This window comes from Phytophthora parasitica, assembly GCF_000247585.1.
Source record: "Phytophthora parasitica INRA-310 unplaced genomic scaffold supercont2.2, whole genome shotgun sequence".
Lineage (NCBI taxonomy): Eukaryota > Oomycota > Peronosporomycetes > Peronosporales > Peronosporaceae > Phytophthora > Phytophthora nicotianae.
In genome coordinates this window covers 2,467,965-2,490,248 of record NW_008648988.1, presented here as the reverse complement: position 1 = coordinate 2,490,248, position 22,284 = coordinate 2,467,965, and the positions used below count along the sequence as shown (strand labels likewise).

At 51.2% G+C, this 22,284-nt stretch overlaps 12 protein-coding genes across 22 annotated transcripts; 7 read left to right on the top strand and 5 right to left on the bottom strand.

Moving 5' to 3' along the window:
• The first annotated feature begins 71 nt into the window (after nucleotides 1–71).
• On the top strand, nucleotides 72–2,065 carry PPTG_02850 (hypothetical protein). 6 transcript variants are annotated; one of them, XM_008894156.1, is made up of 8 exons: nucleotides 72–168; nucleotides 244–418; nucleotides 502–582; nucleotides 654–837; nucleotides 918–1,114; nucleotides 1,191–1,428; nucleotides 1,496–1,690; nucleotides 1,762–2,065. In XM_008894156.1, the coding sequence occupies exons 1-8, from the start codon at nucleotides 150–152 to the stop codon at nucleotides 1,876–1,878; spliced, it is 1,206 nt and encodes a 401-aa protein (XP_008892404.1). In that variant the 5' UTR covers nucleotides 72–149; the 3' UTR covers nucleotides 1,879–2,065. The 6 variants fall into 6 exon arrangements, with proteins under 6 accessions (XP_008892404.1, XP_008892407.1, XP_008892409.1 ...); XM_008894159.1 differs by having other exon boundaries at nucleotides 1,496–2,065; XM_008894161.1 differs by having other exon boundaries at nucleotides 1,191–1,690.
• PPTG_02849 lies at nucleotides 1,818–3,438 on the bottom strand. Of its 2 annotated transcripts, none has more exons than XM_008894154.1 (2): nucleotides 2,300–3,438; nucleotides 1,818–2,209 (listed from the first exon to the last, which is right to left on the bottom strand). In XM_008894154.1, exon 1 carries the CDS (start codon nucleotides 3,393–3,395, stop codon nucleotides 2,373–2,375), a length of 1,023 nt encoding a protein of 340 aa, XP_008892402.1. In that variant the 5' UTR covers nucleotides 3,396–3,438; the 3' UTR covers nucleotides 1,818–2,209; nucleotides 2,300–2,372. The 2 variants fall into 2 exon arrangements, with proteins under 2 accessions (XP_008892402.1, XP_008892403.1); XM_008894155.1 differs by having other exon boundaries at nucleotides 1,845–2,182; nucleotides 2,300–3,395.
• A 150-nt stretch (nucleotides 3,439–3,588) lies between these two features.
• PPTG_02848 (hypothetical protein) lies at nucleotides 3,589–4,273 on the top strand (the record flags this gene model as incomplete). The annotated part of the gene is made up of 3 exons (XM_008894153.1): nucleotides 3,589–3,724; nucleotides 3,791–3,883; nucleotides 3,954–4,273. 3 exons carry the CDS (start codon nucleotides 3,589–3,591, stop codon nucleotides 4,271–4,273), a joined length of 549 nt encoding a protein of 182 aa, XP_008892401.1.
• Nucleotides 4,274–4,363: 90 nt separating this feature from the next.
• PPTG_02847 (hypothetical protein) lies at nucleotides 4,364–7,129 on the bottom strand. 4 transcript variants are annotated; one of them, XM_008894149.1, is made up of 6 exons: nucleotides 6,896–7,129; nucleotides 6,659–6,803; nucleotides 6,305–6,554; nucleotides 5,632–6,214; nucleotides 5,248–5,552; nucleotides 4,364–5,174 (listed from the first exon to the last, which is right to left on the bottom strand). In XM_008894149.1, the coding sequence occupies exons 1-6, from the start codon at nucleotides 7,095–7,097 to the stop codon at nucleotides 5,013–5,015; spliced, it is 1,647 nt and encodes a 548-aa protein (XP_008892397.1). In that variant the 5' UTR covers nucleotides 7,098–7,129; the 3' UTR covers nucleotides 4,364–5,012. The 4 variants fall into 4 exon arrangements, with proteins under 4 accessions (XP_008892397.1, XP_008892399.1, XP_008892398.1 ...); XM_008894151.1 differs by having other exon boundaries at nucleotides 6,659–7,129; XM_008894150.1 differs by having other exon boundaries at nucleotides 6,305–6,803.
• On the top strand, nucleotides 4,558–4,851 carry PPTG_20978 (hypothetical protein; the record flags this gene model as incomplete). The annotated part of the gene is made up of 1 exon (XM_008894411.1): nucleotides 4,558–4,851. The coding sequence occupies one exon, from the start codon at nucleotides 4,558–4,560 to the stop codon at nucleotides 4,849–4,851; it is 294 nt and encodes a 97-aa protein (XP_008892659.1).
• A 205-nt stretch (nucleotides 7,130–7,334) lies between the features above and the next one.
• PPTG_02846 (hypothetical protein) lies at nucleotides 7,335–10,643 on the top strand (the record flags this gene model as incomplete). Its single annotated transcript, XM_008894148.1, has 1 exon — nucleotides 7,335–10,643. The coding sequence occupies one exon, from the start codon at nucleotides 7,335–7,337 to the stop codon at nucleotides 10,641–10,643; it is 3,309 nt and encodes a 1,102-aa protein (XP_008892396.1).
• A 211-nt stretch (nucleotides 10,644–10,854) lies between these two features.
• Nucleotides 10,855–14,063, top strand: PPTG_02845 (hypothetical protein; the record flags this gene model as incomplete). Its single annotated transcript, XM_008894147.1, has 2 exons — nucleotides 10,855–11,232; nucleotides 11,304–14,063. The coding sequence occupies 2 exons, from the start codon at nucleotides 10,855–10,857 to the stop codon at nucleotides 14,061–14,063; spliced, it is 3,138 nt and encodes a 1,045-aa protein (XP_008892395.1).
• A 123-nt stretch (nucleotides 14,064–14,186) lies between these two features.
• On the top strand, nucleotides 14,187–19,185 carry PPTG_02844. Of its 2 annotated transcripts, XM_008894145.1 has the most exons (7): nucleotides 14,187–14,259; nucleotides 14,337–14,689; nucleotides 14,762–14,798; nucleotides 14,866–14,904; nucleotides 14,992–15,078; nucleotides 15,161–15,439; nucleotides 15,515–19,185. In XM_008894145.1, the coding sequence occupies exons 1-7, from the start codon at nucleotides 14,215–14,217 to the stop codon at nucleotides 15,956–15,958; spliced, it is 1,284 nt and encodes a 427-aa protein (XP_008892393.1). In that variant the 5' UTR covers nucleotides 14,187–14,214; the 3' UTR covers nucleotides 15,959–19,185. The 2 variants fall into 2 exon arrangements, with proteins under 2 accessions (XP_008892393.1, XP_008892394.1); XM_008894146.1 differs by having other exon boundaries at nucleotides 14,337–14,798.
• PPTG_02843 (hypothetical protein) lies at nucleotides 16,425–19,073 on the bottom strand (the record flags this gene model as incomplete). Its single annotated transcript, XM_008894144.1, has 1 exon — nucleotides 16,425–19,073. One exon carries the CDS (start codon nucleotides 19,071–19,073, stop codon nucleotides 16,425–16,427), a length of 2,649 nt encoding a protein of 882 aa, XP_008892392.1.
• A 91-nt stretch (nucleotides 19,186–19,276) lies between the features above and the next one.
• PPTG_02842 (hypothetical protein) lies at nucleotides 19,277–19,552 on the bottom strand (the record flags this gene model as incomplete). The annotated part of the gene is made up of 1 exon (XM_008894143.1): nucleotides 19,277–19,552. One exon carries the CDS (start codon nucleotides 19,550–19,552, stop codon nucleotides 19,277–19,279), a length of 276 nt encoding a protein of 91 aa, XP_008892391.1.
• Nucleotides 19,397–21,679, top strand: PPTG_02841 (hypothetical protein). Its single transcript, XM_008894142.1, has 3 exons — nucleotides 19,397–20,835; nucleotides 20,902–21,183; nucleotides 21,255–21,679. The coding sequence occupies exons 1-3, from the start codon at nucleotides 19,684–19,686 to the stop codon at nucleotides 21,489–21,491; spliced, it is 1,671 nt and encodes a 556-aa protein (XP_008892390.1). The 5' UTR covers nucleotides 19,397–19,683; the 3' UTR covers nucleotides 21,492–21,679.
• On the bottom strand, nucleotides 21,502–22,210 carry PPTG_02840 (hypothetical protein; the record flags this gene model as incomplete). Its single annotated transcript, XM_008894141.1, has 4 exons — nucleotides 21,502–21,600; nucleotides 21,671–21,737; nucleotides 21,830–21,981; nucleotides 22,076–22,210. The coding sequence occupies 4 exons, from the start codon at nucleotides 22,208–22,210 to the stop codon at nucleotides 21,502–21,504; spliced, it is 453 nt and encodes a 150-aa protein (XP_008892389.1).
• Between the last annotated feature and the right edge of the window lie 74 nt (nucleotides 22,211–22,284).

Sequence of the window (22,284 nt, the reverse complement as noted above, 5' to 3'; positions counted from 1 at the left end):
AAAATTAAGGATTCTATTCCACCCAATGGGATTGCGATGTTTGTTCTTTGTGTCGGCTGAAGTGAGACACATTCCGCCATCACCTTTTAACCAGCGGAACTTCAGGTGCTCACATCGGAAAATAAGCAAAGAGAAGAGAAAGCGGTAGCATGGGAAAAAAGCGCGGAGGTTTGTTAAAATGGAAATGGAAGCTGTGTACTTCTTGCAGTCCAATAGCTGATGTTTTTGTGGATTCTGGTGCAGGTGGTCGGCGCATGCGCCACGAAGAGGATGACGACGACGAAGCCGCGTCCGTGGCGTCGGTGGAGACGCGTGGGACGTTTGTGTCAGATGATGGCGAGTTCTATGACAGCTACTCAAAGAACGTGGATGACGAGCAGGAGATCGACGAGGCTATCGAGGAGCTGACCGAGAAGAGGTAAACGTCGGGAAATTGCATCAATAGAACTAAAATGTGGACGCTAAGATTTTGCGGTGCTTCCAAATGCACTCGTTGCTCAGAACAACAACGCGAGTTGCTGCCTTGGAGAAGTTGACCGCCTATCTCCAGCAGTACTTGGCGCCTGAAGACGTGAGTGAGAGGTACGCCCTAATACTGCGATCTGTTCAACCCATAAACACCAGACTTCGATCTAATTCCTTCTGATGGACAGCTTCGTGGACAACGTGCTTGGATGCCTTCGCAAGCCTTCTGAAGGCGAGGCTGTATTAGGATCTCGCATCCTGGCGATTATGGCAATCATTTTCGGAGAGGATGAAGAGCGCTACTTTCAGCGATCGAAAAACGTGCTGAAGCCATTGATCAAGACAGCCAGAAACGCGAAAATAAAGGTTTCGGTATGTAGTGCTTGTTACTGCTCTACCTCTTATTACCACGATGACCTAGAGTTATGCTAAGGCCTCGTATCATTACGCAGACCATCCGCGCACTGGGACTGATCTGCTTCGTGTGTAGTGTTGAAGAAGAGAACACAGAGGAGCTTTTGGAGCTGTTCGAGACATTTTTCAACCCAAAAATCATTGGTGACATCTGTAAGGCCGCTCTCGACTCGTGGGGACTCGTCGCATCCTCGCTTTCAGACGAGATACTCGCAAGCGATGAATTGCTGGAAAGGTGAAGCTTTGTATTGCGTTGAATCTGTCGAATCTCTCTTGTTGTGACAAGCTGCTTTGCATGTAACACTGAACAGACTGGTGCCGAAGTTCCTCGCCTTGCTGGATCACAAGGATGTTGACGTGCGCTCAGCTGCTGGTGAGAATGTAGCTTTCCTGTACGAAAGCGCGCAGAATTGCGGTGTCCCGTTGCCCTACAGCGAAGAGATCTTGGCTCGTTTCCTAGAAATGAGCAAGGACAGCAGCAAGAAGAATAGCAAGAAGGACCGCAAGACCCAACGAGTTGTTTTCCGCGACATTCACTCGACACTTGCTGTAAGTTTTCCAAACATTGCTGGAGTTGCTGTTACTGACAATGTTGTGTTTGATTTCTTCGATATAGAGCGGAGAAACTCCGCATGTTTCGTTTTCGGTGAAGAGTGACGTTCTGGAGATAAGCTCGTGGAAATCTGTCAAACAGTTTGAAGCGATGAAGGAATGTTTGCAGACCGGTCTGCAGGAGCATATCAAGTACAACAATATACTTCGTGCGATACTGGACCTCCCGGAGACTTTGGAAGACCGCAAAGTGGATAGGGTGCGTCACCGAAGTTTGGATAACTCGTATACGGTTTGAACTCTGACGACTTTGTTTGCTGCTTTGAATAGAGCGATGTCTTCAACAAGAAATCTGCTTCAAGGAAGCAACGCAGCAATGAATTGAAGGGGGATCGCAAGCGGAAGCAGCATATGCAGGACGCTTTTTATGATAATGGCTTTTACTAGTAGACGACAGTATTAGCGCTAGACTACGGTGTTCCTGCTATTCTGTAGGAAATGTTTTCAAGCTACTACTATAAAGCACCTTTCGGCCTGCTGACAACACTTTTAACCACTACGTAGTCACTTTGACCTACGGTCTGCTGGGCTGTGCTAGCTGCAAATGCTTCACAGATCTGGATTGTGCTGAGGATGTTAAACGCTGCATTTGGTGTCATCTCTGAAATCTGACGAGATAGCGCAGCAGTCAGTCACAGCACCAGTCAGTCACAGCACCATTGCATGTACATCGCGGGCCGCATCAACACTACTTCGATAGCACGACATCCAGTGGCTCCTTGGCAATCGACCAAAGCATACGAAGGGATTCATGTATTAGGTTCAGCGGCAAGCACCAAGAGGAACATCAGACTTACTTACTACCCACCTCTTATCCGCACTTGGGCAAACCCGCCTAGGCAACAACGAATAAGAGAACTAGTCTGTAATTGAAAAAGCCCTCAATCCTTCTTCTCCGCGGCGCCCCCTTCCTTCCTAGGGGGATCACGCTTCGAGCCCCGAGCAGGAGATCGCGGACTGTGACTGCGTGAGCGACTACGGCGGTCTTTCTTCGCAGGCGACGGAGAGTGGCTACGACTGCCCTTACGACGGGAGGAATCGCCCTTCAGAGCATCGTGCGATCCACTGCGCGAACGGGATCGGCCCCGTGCATTCCGTCCACGTCCGCGGCTTGTGCTGCGGCTTCTGCTTCTGCTCCTGCTCCTGCTGCGACTTTTGTCACGTCGGCCACGGTTGAACATTCTCTCTAGTTCGCGCTGCATCGATCGTGACACCGTCTTGATGTGCATGAAATTGCAATAGCCGCCGCGGTTGCACGTTCCCTCATCGAACTGGCGGCAGCGTGCTTCCCTGAAATCTGTCACCGGCGAGAACTCGCACACGAGCGGCCGACCTGCATAGAAGCGGCCATACAAAGCCTTCTGCGCCGCCGCAGCGTGCTCCTCGTCCTCGTACTTGGCGTACACATTGCCGACGAGGTGGTCGCCCAGGTTGTCGCAAATGTTAAGCTCCTCCAACTTGCCAAACTTGCACAGCTCCTCGAAGACCTCCTCGTAAAAGTCCTCAAAATCCTCGTCCACCTGGCGCTGGTCCAACGAGGCTGGGTCTCCATTCTGCGCGATCACCTGGGCGATCGGGTTCTGATACATGTGGCTCACCAAGATAGTCTGGCTAAAGACAGGTTTGTTGTGCAGCCGGGAGCAGCGATCACCGTGTCGGCAGGCACCAATCTTGAAGTAGAACGGGCAGTTCACGCGGTCTTCCTCGGTGCCGTGGATGCGCGCCAAATGCTCGGCACCCCCGCCGCTCTGCTCCCCGCGACGGCCTCCCATGCGGTCACGGCCGTAGCCTCCACCTCCCGATCGGCCACCGTACCCCCTGTCGCCGCCACCTCCGTTGTAGCCACGCTCCCTACTGCGGTCTCGGCCGCGGCCTCGAAACTCGTCTCCATATCTGCTTGCCATGGCCTCACCACAAAAGATTCCAGAAATCGATTCCGCTCCACACGCTGAAAGCTATTTATCATATTCCACGAGTATCCCCTTACAATTCGCTAAAAGTGTTTTAACGGGTGTGTCGTTTCTAGAGGTATTTAGCTAGGTACGAAAACGGCACAGTTCAAATTTGAAATTTCGAGTCGGCCGTCTGATAACTTAGATGAGCGCTCTGCATCTGGATCTGTCCTGGGAAGAAGACGAGGTCGAGGCAGAGCCATCCGTGCGATGGGGTCGCAATCGTGAAAGCCGTGACGACGACCGCTATCTGTGGTTCAGTACGTACTTGCGGCCATCAGGTAATGTGAAGTGCATTCGTGATGCAAGTCTGACAACGATCTAAGCTGTCCGCGTCTGTGCTGCAGACGTCGTGGAGGCGACGGAACACAGACCGAAATACGAATACACAGTCACTGGACGGAAGCGCATCAAACCTGGGTCAAGAACAACTACGTTAGGTTCGTGGTGATGAAGATGCATGTTCCTTGAGCGTCGATTATTGACTGCAGTTTTCCTCTTTTATTCCAGGGACAAAGGTGGAGGTAAACGGGAAGACAGTGGCCATTTTCAAATACGATGGCGGATTCTACGCCATTCAAAATGCATGCCCACATCAGGCTGCCTCATTGCACCTAGGCGACATTGAAGACATTGATGGCACATTGTGCATTTCCTGTCCACGGCACAAGTGGCCATTCTCGCTGGAGGACGGTCAGTGCATCCTTCCGGTGAACCGCCAAGCGGAGTGCTATCCGATCCGCGTTAGGCAAGAGCGCGATGGATCCAAGATCCTTTACATAGGGTTCACGTCGATCACCGATACGTTATTCCACGACGACTCATTTTGACAATGGTTCGTCGGGTTAGCTACGAAGCAGGAGGCTTCAACAACAAAACAAGCTTGAACGGGAGAATTTTCCCCCGTAAAGCGAACTAAAGGGGCGCAAACGAAGCATGCGGAAGCGGTGTGCATGTTATATCTACATGGATCATGTAACAAAATTACTGTGTGATGTACGCGCGGCAGCATTTCGGCCGGATCTCGCAGCGATGTTATTTTGGTGGTGGAGCGGTCCCCACGATGAAGCGCTCTCTAATTAGCATGCATTTGTGAAGCCTATCCAGCAGCACTATGGGGTCTTCGCACAGCTCTGGGCAGCTACAACCAGTGCGCGAACCTGCAGCACTGCTGAACACGGGAGCCGGTATCATCATTCGACTCCCAGACCCTGTGGGTGGTGCATCCACTTACGAGCATAACTCGCGACTTTCGACTTCACTCGCATCAATCGCAGACGTTGATGAGAAATTTCGAGGACAGCAGTCGCGCGTTGCCGTGGTGAGGCCAGGCGAACGAAATCAAGCGCTGAAGGGAAGCATTGTGTATCTGAAGAAAGCCCCGCGTAGCTCACCTCACAGCTCTTAGACCGAAAAAGCTCACATAGCGACCATGAACTTCATTCCATGGCAAAGGTAAAACAATATTTTCTTCACGCGCGTGAATTGAAGAGAGCCGAGCTTCCTATTCTATCCTTGTTCAAATTCTCCTCGTCACCTGTTGACAAACAACAACGGCTCATTCATTGCCTACAAAACCGTGGCGAGTCGGTCGTAATCCACAAGCTCTCCGCAATCGGTACCGAACACGAGGTGCCGGTCGTTAAACTTGGTCGAGGTGAAGCGTGCAGAAGCAGTCGGTGGCTCAAACCATCGCACCGGATTAGGCTCGTACCATCTCCACAATGCCGCCTACAAATTCAAACGAAAGATATACGATCAGTTACGAAACCTGCAGTAACGTTGCTGCCATCGTGTAGCTTACCTTGCCGGTCGATGACACACTAACTAGCTTGCGGTTGTCAAACTGAAGAGCCTTAACACCCCCGTGCTCGTGATTGCTAAATGTACACAATGATTGTTGGGTTCTCACATCCCAGGCTTCCATGCCCTGCTCAGAGTAGCCAGCAACAACCACGGTTTCATCCATCTCAAGCGCCGAGATGCCACCTTCGCATAAGGCGGACTTCGATAAAATCTTCGCGCTTTTTCCACCCCACCACCGAACAGTGCCCTCATTACCAGCGGACCACAAAACTCGTCCTTTAGTATCTGCGTTGACGACAGCGCCTGTAAAATCAATTGTGCAAACACACATGCCAGCATTAGCCAACTGTCAAGTTATCAAATAGTAGCAATGATCTTATACCTGGGTGGCCTGCGAGTCGGTGTGTTAGTCGACTGCTGCGCACATCAAACACACGGATAAGACCGCAAGATGTACCACACACAAGTGTGTTACGCAGCAGCATCAAGCTCGTGATCTGTGGGGATGTCTCTCTCTGCGATCGTGGTAGCATCGACTTGTGGATCTTACTGGACGGGATGGAAACAACGATCTCTCCTTTTGTGACATCCCAAACGTTCGCTTCTCCCTTCTCTGTTGACGTCGCCAAATGCAGGAAAGAGCCATCATTGTGGTCAATTTTAACGTTAACCACTTTGTCCTTCGCACGCGTCCTAATGAAAGGAACCATTCCGAGGCTGGAGCGATGGGAAATCGAGGTCGTAGGCGAGGCATTCACTAACGACGTTGTATCGAGGTTGCGGCTTTCAAGCGACGAGAAGCTCCAAATCTTGACCGCGCCGTCAGTGCAGCCCACTGCTAATGCTTCATCACATACATCGTAGCACGAGGCATTGGTTTGAGTCATAGAAGCGCGTAGGTGCTGCTTCTCGAGTGACCACAAGTAGAAACTTGCACGCTCTTGGTCAATATCGCCTGAAACTAGCTGCACACAAGAATGCAACCGGAATCGTGTAAGATTGCGCTCCAAAAACGATAATAGACGCGGTACAATGCACACAGTTTGGTTACTTACTCGAGCTTCTTGGCTTCGGCTGAATCGATTGTTTAGCAGTTTTGGATTCTCAAACGCCGTGCGAGGGTTCTTATGCACCTCGTTCTTAAGTTCCGGCACGCTGTCCAGATTGAGAATCCTTGGGGGCTTATCAAACCACTCGTTCTCCGCTGTCATCAGTTTTAAGTCATGAACGTATTCACGCATGGAAGTGCGCTCATTCAGCAAGCAAGCCCGGATGGCAGGGGGCGACCCTCGGCGATTCACATTGCTATCGTCGTAAGAGCAATAAGCGTCAGCATTTTCTACACCTATCGTCCCAGAAGTTATCCAAAAACAAGGAAGTGCAGTAAATATACAGCGGTGGGTTCTTACGGGGAGGGCGCGTCCACCTCTCGGTAGCAGTAATTGGAGGCGCGACGGAAGCAGTTAATCAGCAGCGGCTCATATGGCACCCCAGCCGAGATCTCCCACACCGACGGCTTCATCATTTCTCTGGCCCAGTTCCGGTTGAGACATACTACAGCACAGCAGCGGAAGCGTACATACATAGTCATAGATCGGCCGTCAGTACCCAAGGTTACCTTTCCAGGATTCCTTTTCGCTACGCACCCAGCAGCCGAGTGTCCACTGACCCTACAAACGCCACCACCCGTGCCAGTAGGGTGGGCTTTCCCAGAAGCACATTGATCGGAGCGGTGGGCGCCGAAACCTCGACGTCGACTTGGTCAGCCATCGTCGCTTCTCTCCTGATTCCCCGGAATGCGAGGGGGAGGAACCTGGCGCTTTTCTTGCCCGCCTGATGTCCGTACATGATTTTGTACCGATCTCCATTTCATCGGTGCCGATAGACCTCTACTGAATTTGGATTGGTGAAAGTTCCAACTGGCTGGTGGCAATACAAACACACTCGAATCCATCGTTTAAGCTTGATTTCAGTAAGGCTTCATATTTGTAATATCCGATTACTAGTATCAATATTTGGAGGCCAACGGCGAGGGGGAAAACTGCGCCAGAACGAACCAAGAGGACACGTGAGTGAGCAGCGACGATGTCATCGAGCGAAGAGGAGCTGGACCGCAACCTGTCGGAGGATGAGGATGCCTCGGAAGATGAAATCCCCGAGGAGGAGGACGACGAAGAGGAGGAGGAGGTGGCGCCCGTAAAGAAGCGCAAGTCCGCAGATAAGCCCAAGCCCAAGAAGCGCCGCAAGGTTAACAAGTTTATCGAGGAGGAGGCTGACGTGGACGAGGACGAGGAAGAGGAGGAAGATGACGACGATGACTTCTATCGCTCCGAGCGTCAGATGGCGGAGGAGGTCGAAACTAGCCACTCGTATCGCTACGAGCCTCAAGATCGCACGGAGTTCGACGAGTCGGAGAGCGCCGAGGCCATTGTTAACCGCATCAAGAAGCGCCACCAGCAGAGTCGCAAGCAATACGACGGTGATGAGGAAGGCGGCGATGTGATCCAGAGTGAGGTAGCGCAACAGTCGCTGCTGCCGTCCATCCAGGACCCGCGCATGTGGGTATTCAAGTGCAAACCTGGCCGTGAGCAGCACCTTGTGGTGGCTCTCATGAACAAGTTTATTGAGTTTGCGCGTCGTGGCGAGCCTCTCATGGTCAAGTCCGTCGTGGCATCCAACTCGAAGGGTTTCATCTATGTCGAGGCAGAGCGTGAACCGCATGCTAAGGATTGCTTGAATGGTCTGCGTGACGTGCAACAGTGGTCGATGAAGCTGGTGCCTATTCACGAAATGACGTCGGTCCTTAATGTTCAGACGCGGAGAAAGCCGCTCGTTGCTGGTGCTTGGGCGCGAATGAAGCGCGCGGGACTGTACAAGGGCGATCTCTGCAAGGTTATTGAGATTCTCGACAATGGTGCGCGAGCAGTGGTGAAGATGATTCCGCGTCTTGATCCTATCGTACTGGCTGGAGGTGAGCAGCCCAAGTACAAAAAGGGCCAACGTCCACCACAGAAGCTCTTCCACGCCAACATGGTTCCTGGAGCAGACGTGGCTCGTCGCCGATACCCTTCGACCGGAGAAATGATGGATACGTTTGACAACGATTTCTACCAGGAAGGTTTTCTGATCAAGGAAGTGAACATTGCAACTATGCTAACTACGGAAGATGTTAACCCGACTTTAGACGAGATCAATCGTTTCTCGTCCGTCGCTGGAGAAGATGGTGAACACACTGCTGAGGAGATGCTGGCCTCTGTGGAAGCCGACGATTGGAAGAACAAAGTGGATCTCACGAAGGGAGATACGGTGCGTGTGATTGAAGGCGACCTTATCAACCTCATGGGTGTCGTACTGAGCACCAACACAGCCAACGACACTGTTCGTGTCATGCCACTACACGAAGAGATTAAGGACACGATCTTGGATTTCCAGCTGAAGCAGCTTATGAAGTACGTCAAGGTGGGCGATCATATTAAGGTGATATCTGGAATGTACTCCGGTGAGACTGGTACTGTCGTGGCAGTGGATGACAGCGAGGGTGCTCCAGTGGCTATTGTTCTGGTGGATAGTATGGCTCGAGAAATTCAGGTTCGTGTTCGCGACTTGCAGGAGTCGGCAGAAATCTCGCACGGTCTTGATTCATACAAGGGCAAAGAACTTTACGATCTCGTTGCGCTAGCTCACGGTGATGTGGGTGTGATTACTCATGTCGGTCGCGAGGGCTTTACAGTACTTTGCCAGAACGGCCAGTCTCGAAACATCTCTGACCAGGAAGTACAGCGCAAGATTGTATCTTCACGCACAACAGCTGCACTAGACAAAAAGCACAACCACGTTAGTGTTGGAGAAATGGTAAACGTGGTGGAAGGACCTTTCGCGGGTCACAGCGGAACGGTGAAGCATATTTACCGAACATATCTCTTCATTCACAACAACCGCGTCACGACAAACTCTGGTATCTTTGTGACACGTGCACGTGGCGTGATCTTGTCGGGCAGCAAGGCGCGTTCCGATATGATTTCAAACTCAACGGTGCCTCGAATGGATGCCGGTATGCGCCAGCAGAACCAACGAGGTGGAAGGAATCAGCGCGAGTCCGAGTTGATTGGTCAGACCGTCAAGGTGAAGAAAGGACGCTGGAAAGGATACATCGGTATTGTTGTCGACGAAAGCGACCAGAAGGTCAAGGTGGAAATTCATTGTAAGGCAAAAATTGTCGACATTGATCGATTACATATTTCTGTTGCTGGCACACGTGATGGCAGTGTGGTAGACAAGCCTCGCTACGCTGGTACTCCGATGACTGGCGCTACACCGCTGCCGTCGCAGACACCACTCCACGGCAGTGCCATGACCCCAATGGCTACTCCACTGCATCGTGGTATGGGTACCCCGCAATCATCTGGACGCGGTGGTGATGCATGGAATGTTGGGAATGACGATGCGTTGCTTGAGACGCAGATGAACCAGGAGAAGGATATTACCCACGCTACGAGCTTCGGAACTCCTCTGGAACCTACTGCTCCATCCAGTGATATGTCTAGCAATAGGTATTCGAATCCGACAACGCCAATGGCTCCGCGGTCCCCGACAAGAGATGGTATGATGCCTGTAACTCCAGCTGCAAACCCGACGACGCCCGGATTGAACCCTACAACGCCTGGATTGAATCCGACGACACCTGGACTGCAGCCAAGAACTCCAGCGTACATGATGGGACATAATCCGACGACGCCTGGCCTGAATCCGACCACACCCGCACATTTGTCTGCTGCAACTCCTGGTATGGGTCATGAGCCGATGGGAATGGAGCCGATGACTCCAGGCTTCAACCCTACGACGCCTGGCTTGTCGGCTATGACTCCAGGTCTCAACCCCGTGACACCAGGAATCAATACGCCAGGCTACAACCACAACCCAATGACTCCAGGCTTTGGCGTGGCTACTCCCATGGGTCGGATGAACTCCGCTGCCACACCTGCAGCGACTCCTGGCATGATGGGAGGTGGCGGCGTTCCTATGACGCCAGCCTTCAACCAGGATCTAAACGACGCTACAGGTGGGCCTGCTAGTGGAGAAGTCACTTGGAAGATGAAGGGCGTTGAGGTCGAGGTGATCGTTGGTGAACACAACGGCAGCGTGGGCGCCATCACCAGTGTGAGCGGTGGTTCATGCTCTATCGATATCGATGGGCGTGTGATCACTGTGTCACTAAACGATGTGCGGCCAGTGGTCCCAGAGAAGCAAGATACGGTGATCATCCTATCAGGCGACGAGGCAGGCACCAGGGGCTCGCTAATCGGTACAGATGCCTCAGATGGTATTGTCAAGGTCGACGGTGGCTCTGAGATTAAGATTTATGCTATCGCATCGCTGGCCAAGATTGCGCAGTAAGACTACTAGGATTGGATGGAAACAGGAAGCAGACACGTATAACCAAGGCTCAGACAGACAGACGACGCTGCCGCCCATCAATACTGACAAACTAACATGCATCCGCTGACAGCTTGTTCACATCATCTTTGTCGGAGGTTTTGCAATCACCTAGCAGGACACTCTATAAACGGCACGCGGATGGACAGACGTCGGCAAAGCGACGCTCGAAATGCCATCACTATCGATCGGCAAGGCACAGACTGCGTCCACCACAGGTATTCGTTCCAATGCTAGGAAGCCTAAGCACCAGACCACTAGGAAAGGGATACCGGCACACGGCAACAATACCGCGCTTTATGTCGAAAGCGAAAGCGAGCTGGAAGCAAAGAGGCTCGCCGCTCAGCGGACAGCAATGGTGATGGCCAATCGCGCCACAGCTATTCTGAAGATGCAACAGCAGCGAGATCCCGACGTACTTGACCTTCGACCTTACGCTGGAGAGCTCACTGATTTCCTGTTGGCCGAAATGGCATACCAGCTACGGGCAAATCGATTCGTCACTGGCTATTCACTGCTCATTCTCTCCGGGTGCAACGGGTTTACACCTGTACGTGTACATGCAGTTTCTGGTCATCCAGAATTGCCAACTAACAACTTGTCTATTTAATGGTTTTGCAGGTAGGCTTGCGCTCTCTCGTGCACACCGTGGGTGAAACGCTGCGCCAGCTTGATTGTTCGTGCACAATGTTGTCGGTTCCAATGCTCCAGGTTCTAGCCACTGGTATTGAGCGTCTGGACGGTGTCAATTTTTCATCATGCCCTCAGCTTCTGAGTGAAGGTGTGCGTGAGTTTATTTCGTGTTGCAACACTTCGTTAACCCGTTTGAATCTGTCACGCTGTGGAGCATTAACAGATGATGCACTGGGGTGGGTCGGCGGCGCGCTGGGGCCTCAAGGATCTCGAACTCGATGCCGTCGGCTACTATCGCTCGATATTTCGTATACAAGTGCCATTGGTGATCGTGGTCTCGCAGCTCTTGGTGTAGGTTGCCAAGCGCTGCAGTTCTTAAATCTGGAGGGCCTTGAACGAATTTCGGATGCTGGGATACTGTACGTTGTTCGAGGTTGCAAGGTACTGCGCGTCCTCAGTCTGAAGCGGTGTCACCAATTGACTAATGCTACACTTGGGCACATTGGAAAACATAGTGTAAATTTGCGCACGCTTAATCTTAGCGGTTGCTACGGGATGTCATCTGCCGGGCTTTTAGCGATGATACAGGGTACATCGTCATTGCAGTCTTTGAACCTGGAGGGGTGTCTATACATGCGTGAGGACATCCTTGCGCCACTTGCAACAGCTTGTCCTGCTCTGCAAACGCTCAATCTGACGGGATGTCAAGAGATCACGGATACTGGTATAAAGACACTGGCCGAGAACATGCCATTCGTACAAAGAGCGCGTACATATCGCGGACTGGAACCGCGTGTCGATGGACTACAGATCAAATATTCAATTCAGGAGCAGACAATTCGTTCGTCGGCAGCACTGAGGCTCCAGGCCTACTATCGTGGATACCTAGGTCGGCGTGTTGCTACTTCGTGGCGTGAAACAATGGTGCAAACTCCAGCCTGTCGCAAGATTCGGCGCTGTTACATGTGCTGGCACCTTAGACGAGAACTTGATTTCCGCGTAAAGCGCACGAAGCTTATATACCGCAGCGCCGTGCAAATTCAAAGCTTAGTTAGAGGAGTGCTCGGTCGAGCCGCTCTAGCCCGTTCTCAACAAGAAGAGCAACGACTCAATGTCTGGGCTGTCTACGCTGTCAAAGTTCAGGCTGCTTATCGGGGATATTGGACACGACGGCATTTCGTACTTGTGCGTAAATCCATGGAGCGATATCGCCTTGAAAAGAGTTTTCTTCAGCGTCAAGCTGCAGCAGCTCGCTTACAAAACAGTTACCGTGCGCGATTTGGTCGATCTCGCTTTGAAGATCTGATGACGCTGAACCAAAGGCGGCGACAAGAGCAGTACAATGCTGCTGTGACGTTGCAGCGACTTTATCGAACTCGCGCTACACGTCGCGCGTATCGTCAGTTGCGTGCTGCTATTACGCGACATCAAGAAGAGGCCCGCGAACTTGAACAAATTGCAGTGAGATTGCAAAGCAACTGGCGCGGGCATCGAAGTCGTCAACACGAATTGATGCGAGTCCGCGCGGAGGCACAAGCTCGCGAAGCTCTTCGTTACGCAGCAGCTAGCCGCATTAATGCCGGTGTGCGTGGATACTTTGGGCGACGATATGCACGATCTGAGCGTGTTCGAGCTCAAACACAGTACCGTGCTGCTTGTACCATCCAGCGCGCGTGGTGTAGATACTCGGAGCCTGACTCGCGACAACTGGAGCTGGACGTAATGCTCATGCGCTTACGCGAAAGCGCACTGAATGAAGATGCTGCGGCCCGAGCACAACAGGAGGAGATTTTGCGTAAGGCACGCGATCTGGCGAATCGCGATTCAGCTTCAGAGCCCGAGAGCGATGACGACTGGCGCGACTTTCAGGACGAATATGGTGACCAATTTTGGTTTTCCCCGTCTCGCAACGAGCGAGTCTACATGCGTCCAAACGACCATGCGCGCGAAAAAAGCATTCTCGAAATGCCTTGTCGGGTGTTGTGGCCGCTAGAACAGCGCTGGTTTGACGGGCGCATAACGCGCTACAACCGGAAGAAAGATCGACACCGCATCGACTACGATGACGGTGATCACGAGTGGCTAAGTGTTTTACACACCGATTCATCGCGCGTGCAGCTCTTCAACGGCCACTGCTGGTGTATGGCTCCCATGCTAGATACATCAAAGCGGGCACTACGAGCCGCTATTTTCATCGGGGTCTACTTCCAGCGATTCGATCCTCGACGAATGTTTTGGCGGAGCGGCACCATCCGAGCGTATCATGAACCCAGCGATATGTTCTTGCTCATGTACGACCCTGCCGACTACGGAAATGGTGAACCACCGCAGTTTGAGCAAGAGTGGGTGGGTGTGTTCTCGACTGAGAACCATTTTCAAGTGCAGGACTCGATAACTCACTTATGGTATTCCCTCAGCGGTTATGTATTCGGTCACGTTAGAGGGCGGCCACTGGACTTGCAGATGCTGCAGTCCAAGCAAAACGAATGCAATTGGTACAGTGTGGCAGACTATCTGGACTATGACGAGGAGGACTTCGTGCAAGCAGAAAATACTGCTACAGGTACAACGGAATTGGAGGCTGAAAGTGAGCGTACAGCTGACGAGGCAGACAGTGACGACGATGGCCACGCCGACAGTGAAGATAAAGGCTACACGGAGGATTCAGGCGACGACGAAGAATCTGAGCAAGAAAGCGACGAAGACTCCGAGCAAGAAAACGACGGTAAAAGGCGAGATGCATTGTGATGATGGCCCTAATGATCATTGTAATGTACCGTGAAAGAATTGAAGTTAGTCCCTAAATCTGTGACGCGCGCTATTTCGTACCTATTCAAATATTTACTGTATACATACTACTTTTGCTTTTTGGGGGACACTTGACATCAACGTACGCAGCATGAAGCTCTTCCAGCTGACACTGCCCAACGAACAGCACGGCAAGGTGCCTGCCTCGTTCTACCTGTGCATCTTTCTACAGACACTCCTCTACTGACTATCAATTTTGGCTGGTTGCTTCAGGTCGTGTCCGTTCTGCAAGATGAGCTCAAACTAGATAACGTAACGAGTGTGGAGGCGCGCACATCGTCCATCGTGACGTTCCGCGTGGAAGACGAGGAGATGCAGGCGATCCTCAACAAGCTGCAGCGTATGGGCGTTGGTGTGCAGTTTGGTTTCTGCGACGTCATGTCGCTCACGCCAGGCACCACCATGCGCAAGCACAACCGCAGCAAGAAGAAGAAGCGCAGTGTTGGCCGCATCCTGGAGCGCAACACCGACGTGGGCACTGCAGTACCTGTGGCCGAGATGTACGCACATATCGAAGCAAACTCTACACTGTCCCGGGACTCAGTGATGATGCTGTTAATCTCGTCGTAAGCTGCTTGATTTTATTCTTCTCTGATTGGGTGAGGTGGAAACCTCATTATGGTCGTGTACTCTCACAGGTCGATCGCTGGAATTGGTCTGGCTGGAGATTCAGGGGTAAGGATAACCGGAATTTTGGAATAGGTGGAAGTTAACAACTAATGCTGCCACGATTACAATGCAGACTTACGTCGTCGCCTCCATGCTTTTATCCCCGATGATGGTACGCTGCACCTTCGTACCGAAGTTGAATTGCAAATACTTTGACCATGGCAGAAATTAAAGTGATGGTGATTGATGGTGGTTGTAGGGACCAATTTTGGGCTGCGCTTTCGGATTTGCTCTTCGCGATAAAAATCTCTTCATTAACGGAATGCTGAATGAGCTGTTCGCTTTGGTGCGTACTTATTTACACGGAAGAGTTTACTTGGCCCAATACCTTACGCGGTTTATTGATGCTGCTGTCATCATGCTTGCAGACAATTACTTTTCTATTGGGTATAATGATCGGCGCGTTCTTAAGCCCCTATGCAGTAGCGCTGAACTGGCCCACGGCCGAGATGCGCGAGCGTGGCCAGGCAATTCAACTGTTATTCGGGGCGATTGTTGCTGCACTTTCGGGCACTGGTGTTGCGCTGGCTGAATCAAATGCCAACATCTCCTCTGTTGTCGGAGTTGCCATCGCCGCGGCACTACTTCCACCAACCGTTAACTGCGGGATATGCTTCTCCTATGTCATGATCGGGCAATATTTTGTGGTGCGTGTTGCTGCGTGAAGGAAGTTTTTTTTTTTCTGATTTCGTTTTTGTGAACTTATCTCCCCCTACATGTAGACGGACGATGTTATCGGAGAAGAGCAAAAACTTGTTTTCTACGAGATTGCAGTGGGCAGTCTAATGCTTTTGTGGATCAATGTCGTCCTCATTTACGTCACCGCAGTATTGGTCTTTAAAATCAAGAAGGTGGACCAGTTTCAACTGATCCGGCGTATTGACGAGGGCGCGTGGCAGAATTTGCCACGTGTGCAGAGAACTCCGGCTCACAGAGACTCTACCACAAGGCAGAACTTTGACAGACGCGAACGAGTGGAGAGTAACGGGAGTGCCAACAGTACTAGTGGTTTTCTAACTGATGAGGAGGACATGAATTTTTCTCCTGCTTCGCAGAAGAATGTACGCGAGCCGCCCAAGCTGGTGCCAATACGCCGAAGACCTCATTCGCCGCTCGCTAACATGGATGAAGTGAACCTTAGTCTGGGAAGAGCAGACGCGGTCTAAGTTGGACTGCCAAGCGAGAAAATGAACTGAAATGATTGGGTTTTGCTTTCCTTAATTTCACAAGTGTAATTGAGAAACAAGTACTTCAAGAAGTACAAAAGGCTTCAGGTACACGTATACTAGCTCTCGTCTACCTCCAACGTAGCGTGGCGAACGTTCCGTCTAATTTTCGAGCGACGCTGAACAGCGTGCAGATGCATGGCGGCGATTTCTCTGTTACGGTCGTACGGTATATTCTGGCAAACCAAAATGCGAAGAGTTGGTGTTTCCTTGCGAATTGGTGCTAGAGTTGGAGCTGGCTTCGGCACAAGAGGCTTATTGGCTTTTGTACGGACTACTACAGCTGAAGCAGGCGCAGGTTCCGATTGAGAAGATGTTCGTTTCAGCACAATTGCTTCAAGTCTGACCAAAAATTTCACAACACAAGTCAGCACGCAGCAGCTGGAGCGAAGGTGTGAAGAAGCACTTACAATCGGGGTTCAGAAAGATGTCTGCTTACTCGAGGCGTTCGATTTCGAGAAAGGATAGAAATCGCCAATTCCGTGGGCTCTGCTTCAGTGGCTGGTGGTTCTTCGATAATTGTTGGAGGGGCTTTCTGTTGCTCTTCCTTTTCCTCCTCCTCTACAGCATCAGCAGATGGATCCGATTCAGAGCCTGCGGAATCGTCATCTTCCGGGTTGTCTTGGAAATTATCTGGAAGTGCTGCCTCGATTTCACTCATCAGATCGTCATGATCGAGAAGCGATAGCATCGACACGTCTTCGCCAGAAAATAGCTGATCAAATTCAGAGGGCAAGCCGAACGAAGTCACGTCGCAATTCTCCGTTAATCGATTGGATGGCACAGGGTCAAGGAGAGGAGATGCTGGCCTTTGTGGCTGTGTCCACGTCATATCTTGTTCCGTGGGTAATTGTATCGGTAGTTTACAGCCTTCAAGCGGCATCAAACGGATTTTGGTGCTACTCGCGAGATCGCTGGCAACAGTTGTCGGTCCAAAGCATTTAACTGGGATTGGAGGCTCACAAGAATCCAAGTCACAACGCTGCTCAGGGACAACTATTTCGTCTTGCTCTGCTCTCGATCTCGTAGGAATTCCCGAAAGTTTTGGAGAAAGAGGCATCGTACTGGCACGCTGCAAAGCGAGTACTTGCGAAAATGGAAGCAAAGCATGGCAAACCTTTAAACCAGCAGTATGGAGATCAGCAGGACTAAAATGACGAAGAGAAGGGTTTATCTGCTCTACGAGATCTGATTCAACGCGACTGTGGGTAGTTGATGCAGGTTGCAGTAGCTTTGCCTTGTGTACGCCGGCATCAACACCGAAGAAAGATGCTTCAAGCGTATAACTGTGAAGCACTTGCATCTCGTTCCACACGACTACACGGCCCGTACCCTTCTTCGAAGCAGTGACCGAAAAGGTGCAATCCCCAAAGCTAAAGAATCCTCCGTGAGCGCAATCGCTAGTTTTGCAAAGGATATGGGGAAAGAGGCGAACACGAGCGGCTTCACTTCTGCTACCAGGGTCGAACTGTCGACACCCATACAGAAAAATGTTCTTCTTGCGGCTATGGCCATGAAGGTCACAGTACAGACTCACGTGACGCGTCTTGCAAACGGAGAGGATCATGTTCTTGGTGGCAAAAATTGTTGGATGAAGCTCAGTGGAGGGGTTAAGCCACCGTCGATTAAGGTCCGTACCGGCGAGTGAGCACCGATAATTACCGTGAACGACCCCGTCAGGATTTAACATTGGCACAACCTTGAACACGAAGTGGTGCCTCAAAAACCGAGCTTCGAGCGAGTTTCCCGTAAGAAACTCGAGTATACCATGCATTACAAAGCTGCTATTGCTTTCTCCCGGATGAACTCGAGCTGAGATCACTATTGCTGTGCGTTTTCTTGTAGTCGAGTCCTTCTCGTCGTCTTGACTGAAGTCCGTGATAGTGAGCAAGTCGCAGTTGTTACCAGCGATTGTTTTGCACATCACTCTTCGCTTGAAGTTGTTTCTACGATCGGGATCTTTCTGCATGGACAATAAGTACCGTTGCAGCCGTGTATATGTGTAAGGGTAACAATGGGCAAAGTATGCAACAAAGGGCTTGTCGCCAAATGTCTGACTCGACGAGAACGATGCTTTTGAAGAAGATGGGGATTGCACCGGAAACTCATTCACGAAAGACAACGTGTAGTAGTTCATCACTTTCCCCGTGCGACGATGTCGATAGGTGTCCGTGTTCTTGAAGTAGCAGACGTTGACCCCCGCGTGATTCCAACCGCACTTGGGCGCGCCCGAGCTGTCGATGTAAACGGCAGGGAGCATGCCCTCGGTGTACAGGCTGGATCTCTTGAGCATGTTACGAATATTGAAGCGCACCTTCAAGCTGGTAGCTCCGCGTTCTCGGGCTTGCTGGAACAAAGTTGACGGAATTGTGACTCGGAAAAAGTACCATTGGATACAGCCTTGTGTGTTCATGTCAGTGTCTGCATAGAGGTCGTATTCAGAATCAACGTCGACGAAAAACGGGAATGGCATCGTCGATGTCTGTAAAGTTGGTGCTTTGGTTGACACCAGGCCAGGTTCGCTCGACCTCGTTGAGCTCTTACCGATGAAGGAAGAACTGCGTAACATGAGTAGCTCGTGGCTAGGAGCGTATCGACGCCCCAGAACTCGATAGGCTCGGTCCAAATTGCCGCTCTCAAAGGTAGCGCTGAAGCTTATCTCGTCTGAGAGATTTGTGCTGGCATTCGAACGGCTCTCGAGCTCCTTGTTACGCTTGTAGATGAGCCGGGTCTCAAGACCAAATCCATGGCGTGGTGATTGAAAGAATTCGTTGTTCGTCATGTAGTCGCTTAGCAGACGAGCTCGCCTGAGAGCCTCGGGGGGTACGGCGACGGCATCTCCGTCGACATGTTTGCCTGCCTCAGGATCATCTAGGGCAGCTAAATGTGGCAGGACGTAGCCGAAGCCTGTCTGTGTGGTAGTGTCGAATTCTTCCAGCTCGTCATCGGGCGAGAGTACGATGAGAGGTAGAGGGGGCGGCGTGCTGAGGACAGGACCCAAAGAACGCTTTCGCAAGAGTTTGTACGGTATCTCGGCGTACAGCTTGAGGCTCATGTCGAAAACAACACCGTATCATGCATTCGATAACGATAAATGTTAGCAGAAGGCTCTTGGGTTTTATTGTAATATTAGTGAACACCACAGAGTACTGTTCTTATTGAAAATAGTTTCGACGTTGTCGTTTCCTCCATTTTCTTTTTTATGAAGCTCTGTATTCGGATCTCTCTTCTTGTTGGAGCAGAACCCGTTTGCTAAGCTTAGGCGGTGGCGAAAAGCACGACAGCCATTTGGCCGATGTAGAAGTAGAGGAACTTGGATTGCTCATGAGTCACATAGCACGCAACATTGCGCCCAACACAGCAATGCCACAATAGCCCATGATATTTCTGCTCAAAGTGCTGCTTGACCTTGGCAGCAATCTCCTGCTCGTTCGTCTCGGTGCTCATAGCGACTTGGGCGACGGCGATGACCTCGTCCTGTAGCTCCTGCTCCATCGTCGATGTCTTCACCACGGGCTTCACTTGGGTCCCCATCGCGTGCTGTTGGGTATCTCCCACTTCTGTAGCACTCGACCTTTCACCGCAAAATGTCGAAGGGCGTTCTCGATTTGGTCGGCAGTTAACCCTTCTATCCTGGCCGAGGGCACGTCGCCAGTCCGTGCACCATGGACGCACCAAGTACAAGCAAAACTGCTCCGGACTTGACCCCTTTAGAAGCGTCACGACTGAAGGAGGAGGAAGCCGACGCTCGTATAGCTGTCCATGATCTAGATGGAGCACTACAATGCCTCACCAAAGCTATCTTCTTGCGACCAGAACACGCGCAGCTTTATGCCAAACGTGCACAAGTGTATTGGGAACTTGGCGACGTCAAATCAGCGATTGCAAATTATCGGAAGCTGTTCGCTGTGGATCCAGACCCACCGCAGCGCATCAAAGACCAGCTTGCGGTATTGCTGGACCTCCACGCTTACTCTTTGCTCTGTCTGGGCGAATCACCAACTATTGTGCTTGGCTATCTCAACGAGGCTATCCAGTTGAACGCACTCGACGAAGTCTACTGGTTGCATCGAGCTGTGGCGAATATCGAGGCAGGTTGCTATGAGAAAGCAGTACAGGACGTTGATCACTGTATCTGCCTTAATAGCCGCGACGTCGAATACTTCGTACTTCGAGCCAAATTACACTGGAGACTGCACATGCAAGAGAAAGCGACCGCCGACATCCACAAGGCAGCACTTTTGCAACCCGATCATCCGGAGGTGCTTGGTCACGAGCAACGCTTGTTAAAAGAATCCCAAGCTATCTACGAACAAGCTCGCACACAGCTGATGGCTCATCAATTTGAAGACGCCATCCAAAACCTTTCCAGAGCGACAGAAATCACACCCGAAGAGACAAAACTTTACTTGCTACGAGCGTCGGCCTACCGTGAGCTTGGAGAGTATCACATGGCTTTGCGTGATACCGAGAAGGCTCTTAGTTGCCATCAGCACAAAAAGAATACCATACAGTCCGCGCAGGTGTTCCACGACAATCATCATAAAAAGCCAGCACACGTGCCAGCTTTGCGTCTTAACTCGGAACGAGATACTTCGTCACAATACCGCGACATCATCAAGCAACGAAGCCTCATTCTGAATGACATTGGGATCCGTTTCTTGCATCAAAAATCGTACCAGCTCGCTGTAAACGCGATGAATCAAGCCATTCGCAGTCAGATGGAACTCACAGAGCTTTTCCGTGAGCAGTTTGCTAGCCCACAATGCTTTCTTCATCGTGGCGATGCGTACCGCGGGCTCAGGAACTTTCAAGCGGTGCGTCAGTGAACATGTTTCCCCGTTAGCACCGCGAATCTAATCTATTGTGTTGTCACCGTCCAGGCTTTGGCAGATTACCACCATGCACTAGAACTGCTTCCAGGCGATCAAAATATTAAATCACGCGTTGCCCTCGTACACTACCAATTTGGCGTGGAGCTGTTCAACAGAGCTCAATTCGACAAGGCCGAGTTGGAATTTGCTCAAGCTGTCAAACAGGATTCGAATGTGTCGTATTATTATGTAAGGAAGGGCGACGCTGCGAGATATCTTGAAAAGCACCAAACTGCATGCGAAAGCTACCAGCAAGCACTGAGACTCAACCCAAGCGACGCAGAAACTCTTGTAGGTCTTCATCACCTTGGCATCACCATAACTCCTTCAATCTGATTGAAAGCTATTTCTTTTTCATGTAGACAAAACTTCAGCAGTACAATGCAGCCCCGCTTCCAACAACCAGCAACCAACGCACCCCGGCCTCGGCAAAACCCGTTGTTTCCTTCCCACGCTCACCGCAGCAGCGCCGCTCCCAGGAATTGCAAGCCACAGTGGACGATGCGCGAAAGTCGTACAAGAGGACGAACCAACGCGTGCAAGATCTATTCCGTAATCGGCCCGTGGTGCCCCCACCAAGTATGAATACCCTCAAGTGATCCAGTCGCGCTAGAAGTCCTTGTAAAGGAGGTCGTAGTGCGGAATGTGCGACTTCTCGATTGGACAGTTCACAATAGACTTGCCATGTTTTGCACCGCGATAAATAACCTGTAACACACGTAACCAAATCGGCCTTTAAGAGCGATTCAAGGGGACGAGCTTCTGCATTCTGACGCACCTCCACGAGATCGATAAAGTCTTGTTTTGTCCGGAACGCTCCGATGAATTTGGTGTGGTCAGGTGTACTGCGCCAATTCAATAGTATATCGCAGCAAGTGAGAATTCGTGTAATACGTTGCAGCGGCAAAAGCGGATGACAACCACTTGAACAACGCACCCATAGTCCACTTTCATGTGCTGTCCGTTAACAAAGAAAATGGTGGCGGGTATAAGGGTGATGTCAAAGTACTGGCAGTATATAGGGACCTGCTCTGCCTCCACCAGACATATCCTTGCCATCTTGGACAGCTCGCGCTCGCATCTGGCCAGCTGTAAAACACACACACACACACACACACACACACAACGTCAGAATAAAGGATACCAACCAAATTACTCAATAAACTACCATCCTACTACCCACGATGTCATCCTGCTGCAGGCATACAGTATCCGAGGCTCGGCCGAAGCGCAACACCAGCACACGGTCCTTGGTGCCACGGATAGCGTCGTCCACTGCTACCTTCGTCGAGAGCTGCTCAAGTAGAAACGAAGCCATAATCACAATTCAATTAAAAAGTTATTTTCGGCGCGGTAAGACTTGAAAATAACAGTAGTAAAAAGTAAACCACG

What these genes read in the sequence shown, in the direction of transcription:
- PPTG_02850 (XM_008894156.1), top strand. An exon ending in CCTGAAGACGTGAGTGAGAG is followed by an intron (nt 583 to 653) that starts GTACGCCCTAAT and finishes TCTGATGGACAG; the next exon opens with CTTCGTGGACAACGTGCTTG. An exon ending in AGCGATGAATTGCTGGAAAG is followed by an intron (nt 1,115 to 1,190) that starts GTGAAGCTTTGT and finishes AACACTGAACAG; the next exon opens with ACTGGTGCCGAAGTTCCTCG.
- PPTG_02849 (XM_008894154.1), bottom strand. Translation starts at nt 3,395, where the DNA reads ATGGCAAGCAGATATGGAGACGAGTTTCGAGGCCGCGGCCGAGACCGC.
- PPTG_02847 (XM_008894149.1), bottom strand. Translation starts at nt 7,097, where the DNA reads ATGTACGGACATCAGGCGGGCAAGAAAAGCGCCAGGTTCCTCCCCCTC. An exon ending in GAGGTGGACGCGCCCTCCCC is followed by an intron (nt 6,555 to 6,658) that starts GTAAGAACCCAC and finishes TTACGACGATAG; the next exon opens with CAATGTGAATCGCCGAGGGT. An exon ending in GCCGAAGCCAAGAAGCTCGA is followed by an intron (nt 6,215 to 6,304) that starts GTAAGTAACCAA and finishes TCTTGTGTGCAG; the next exon opens with CTAGTTTCAGGCGATATTGA.
- PPTG_02844 (XM_008894145.1), top strand. Translation starts at nt 14,215, where the DNA reads ATGAAGCTCTTCCAGCTGACACTGCCCAACGAACAGCACGGCAAG. An exon ending in TGCTTTTATCCCCGATGATG is followed by an intron (nt 14,905 to 14,991) that starts GTACGCTGCACC and finishes TGGTGGTTGTAG; the next exon opens with GGACCAATTTTGGGCTGCGC. An exon ending in TGAATGAGCTGTTCGCTTTG is followed by an intron (nt 15,079 to 15,160) that starts GTGCGTACTTAT and finishes TCATGCTTGCAG; the next exon opens with ACAATTACTTTTCTATTGGG.
- PPTG_02841 (XM_008894142.1), top strand. Translation starts at nt 19,684, where the DNA reads ATGGACGCACCAAGTACAAGCAAAACTGCTCCGGACTTGACCCCTTTA. An exon ending in GGCTCAGGAACTTTCAAGCG is followed by an intron (nt 20,836 to 20,901) that starts GTGCGTCAGTGA and finishes GTCACCGTCCAG; the next exon opens with GCTTTGGCAGATTACCACCA. An exon ending in CAAGCGACGCAGAAACTCTT is followed by an intron (nt 21,184 to 21,254) that starts GTAGGTCTTCAT and finishes TTTTTCATGTAG; the next exon opens with ACAAAACTTCAGCAGTACAA.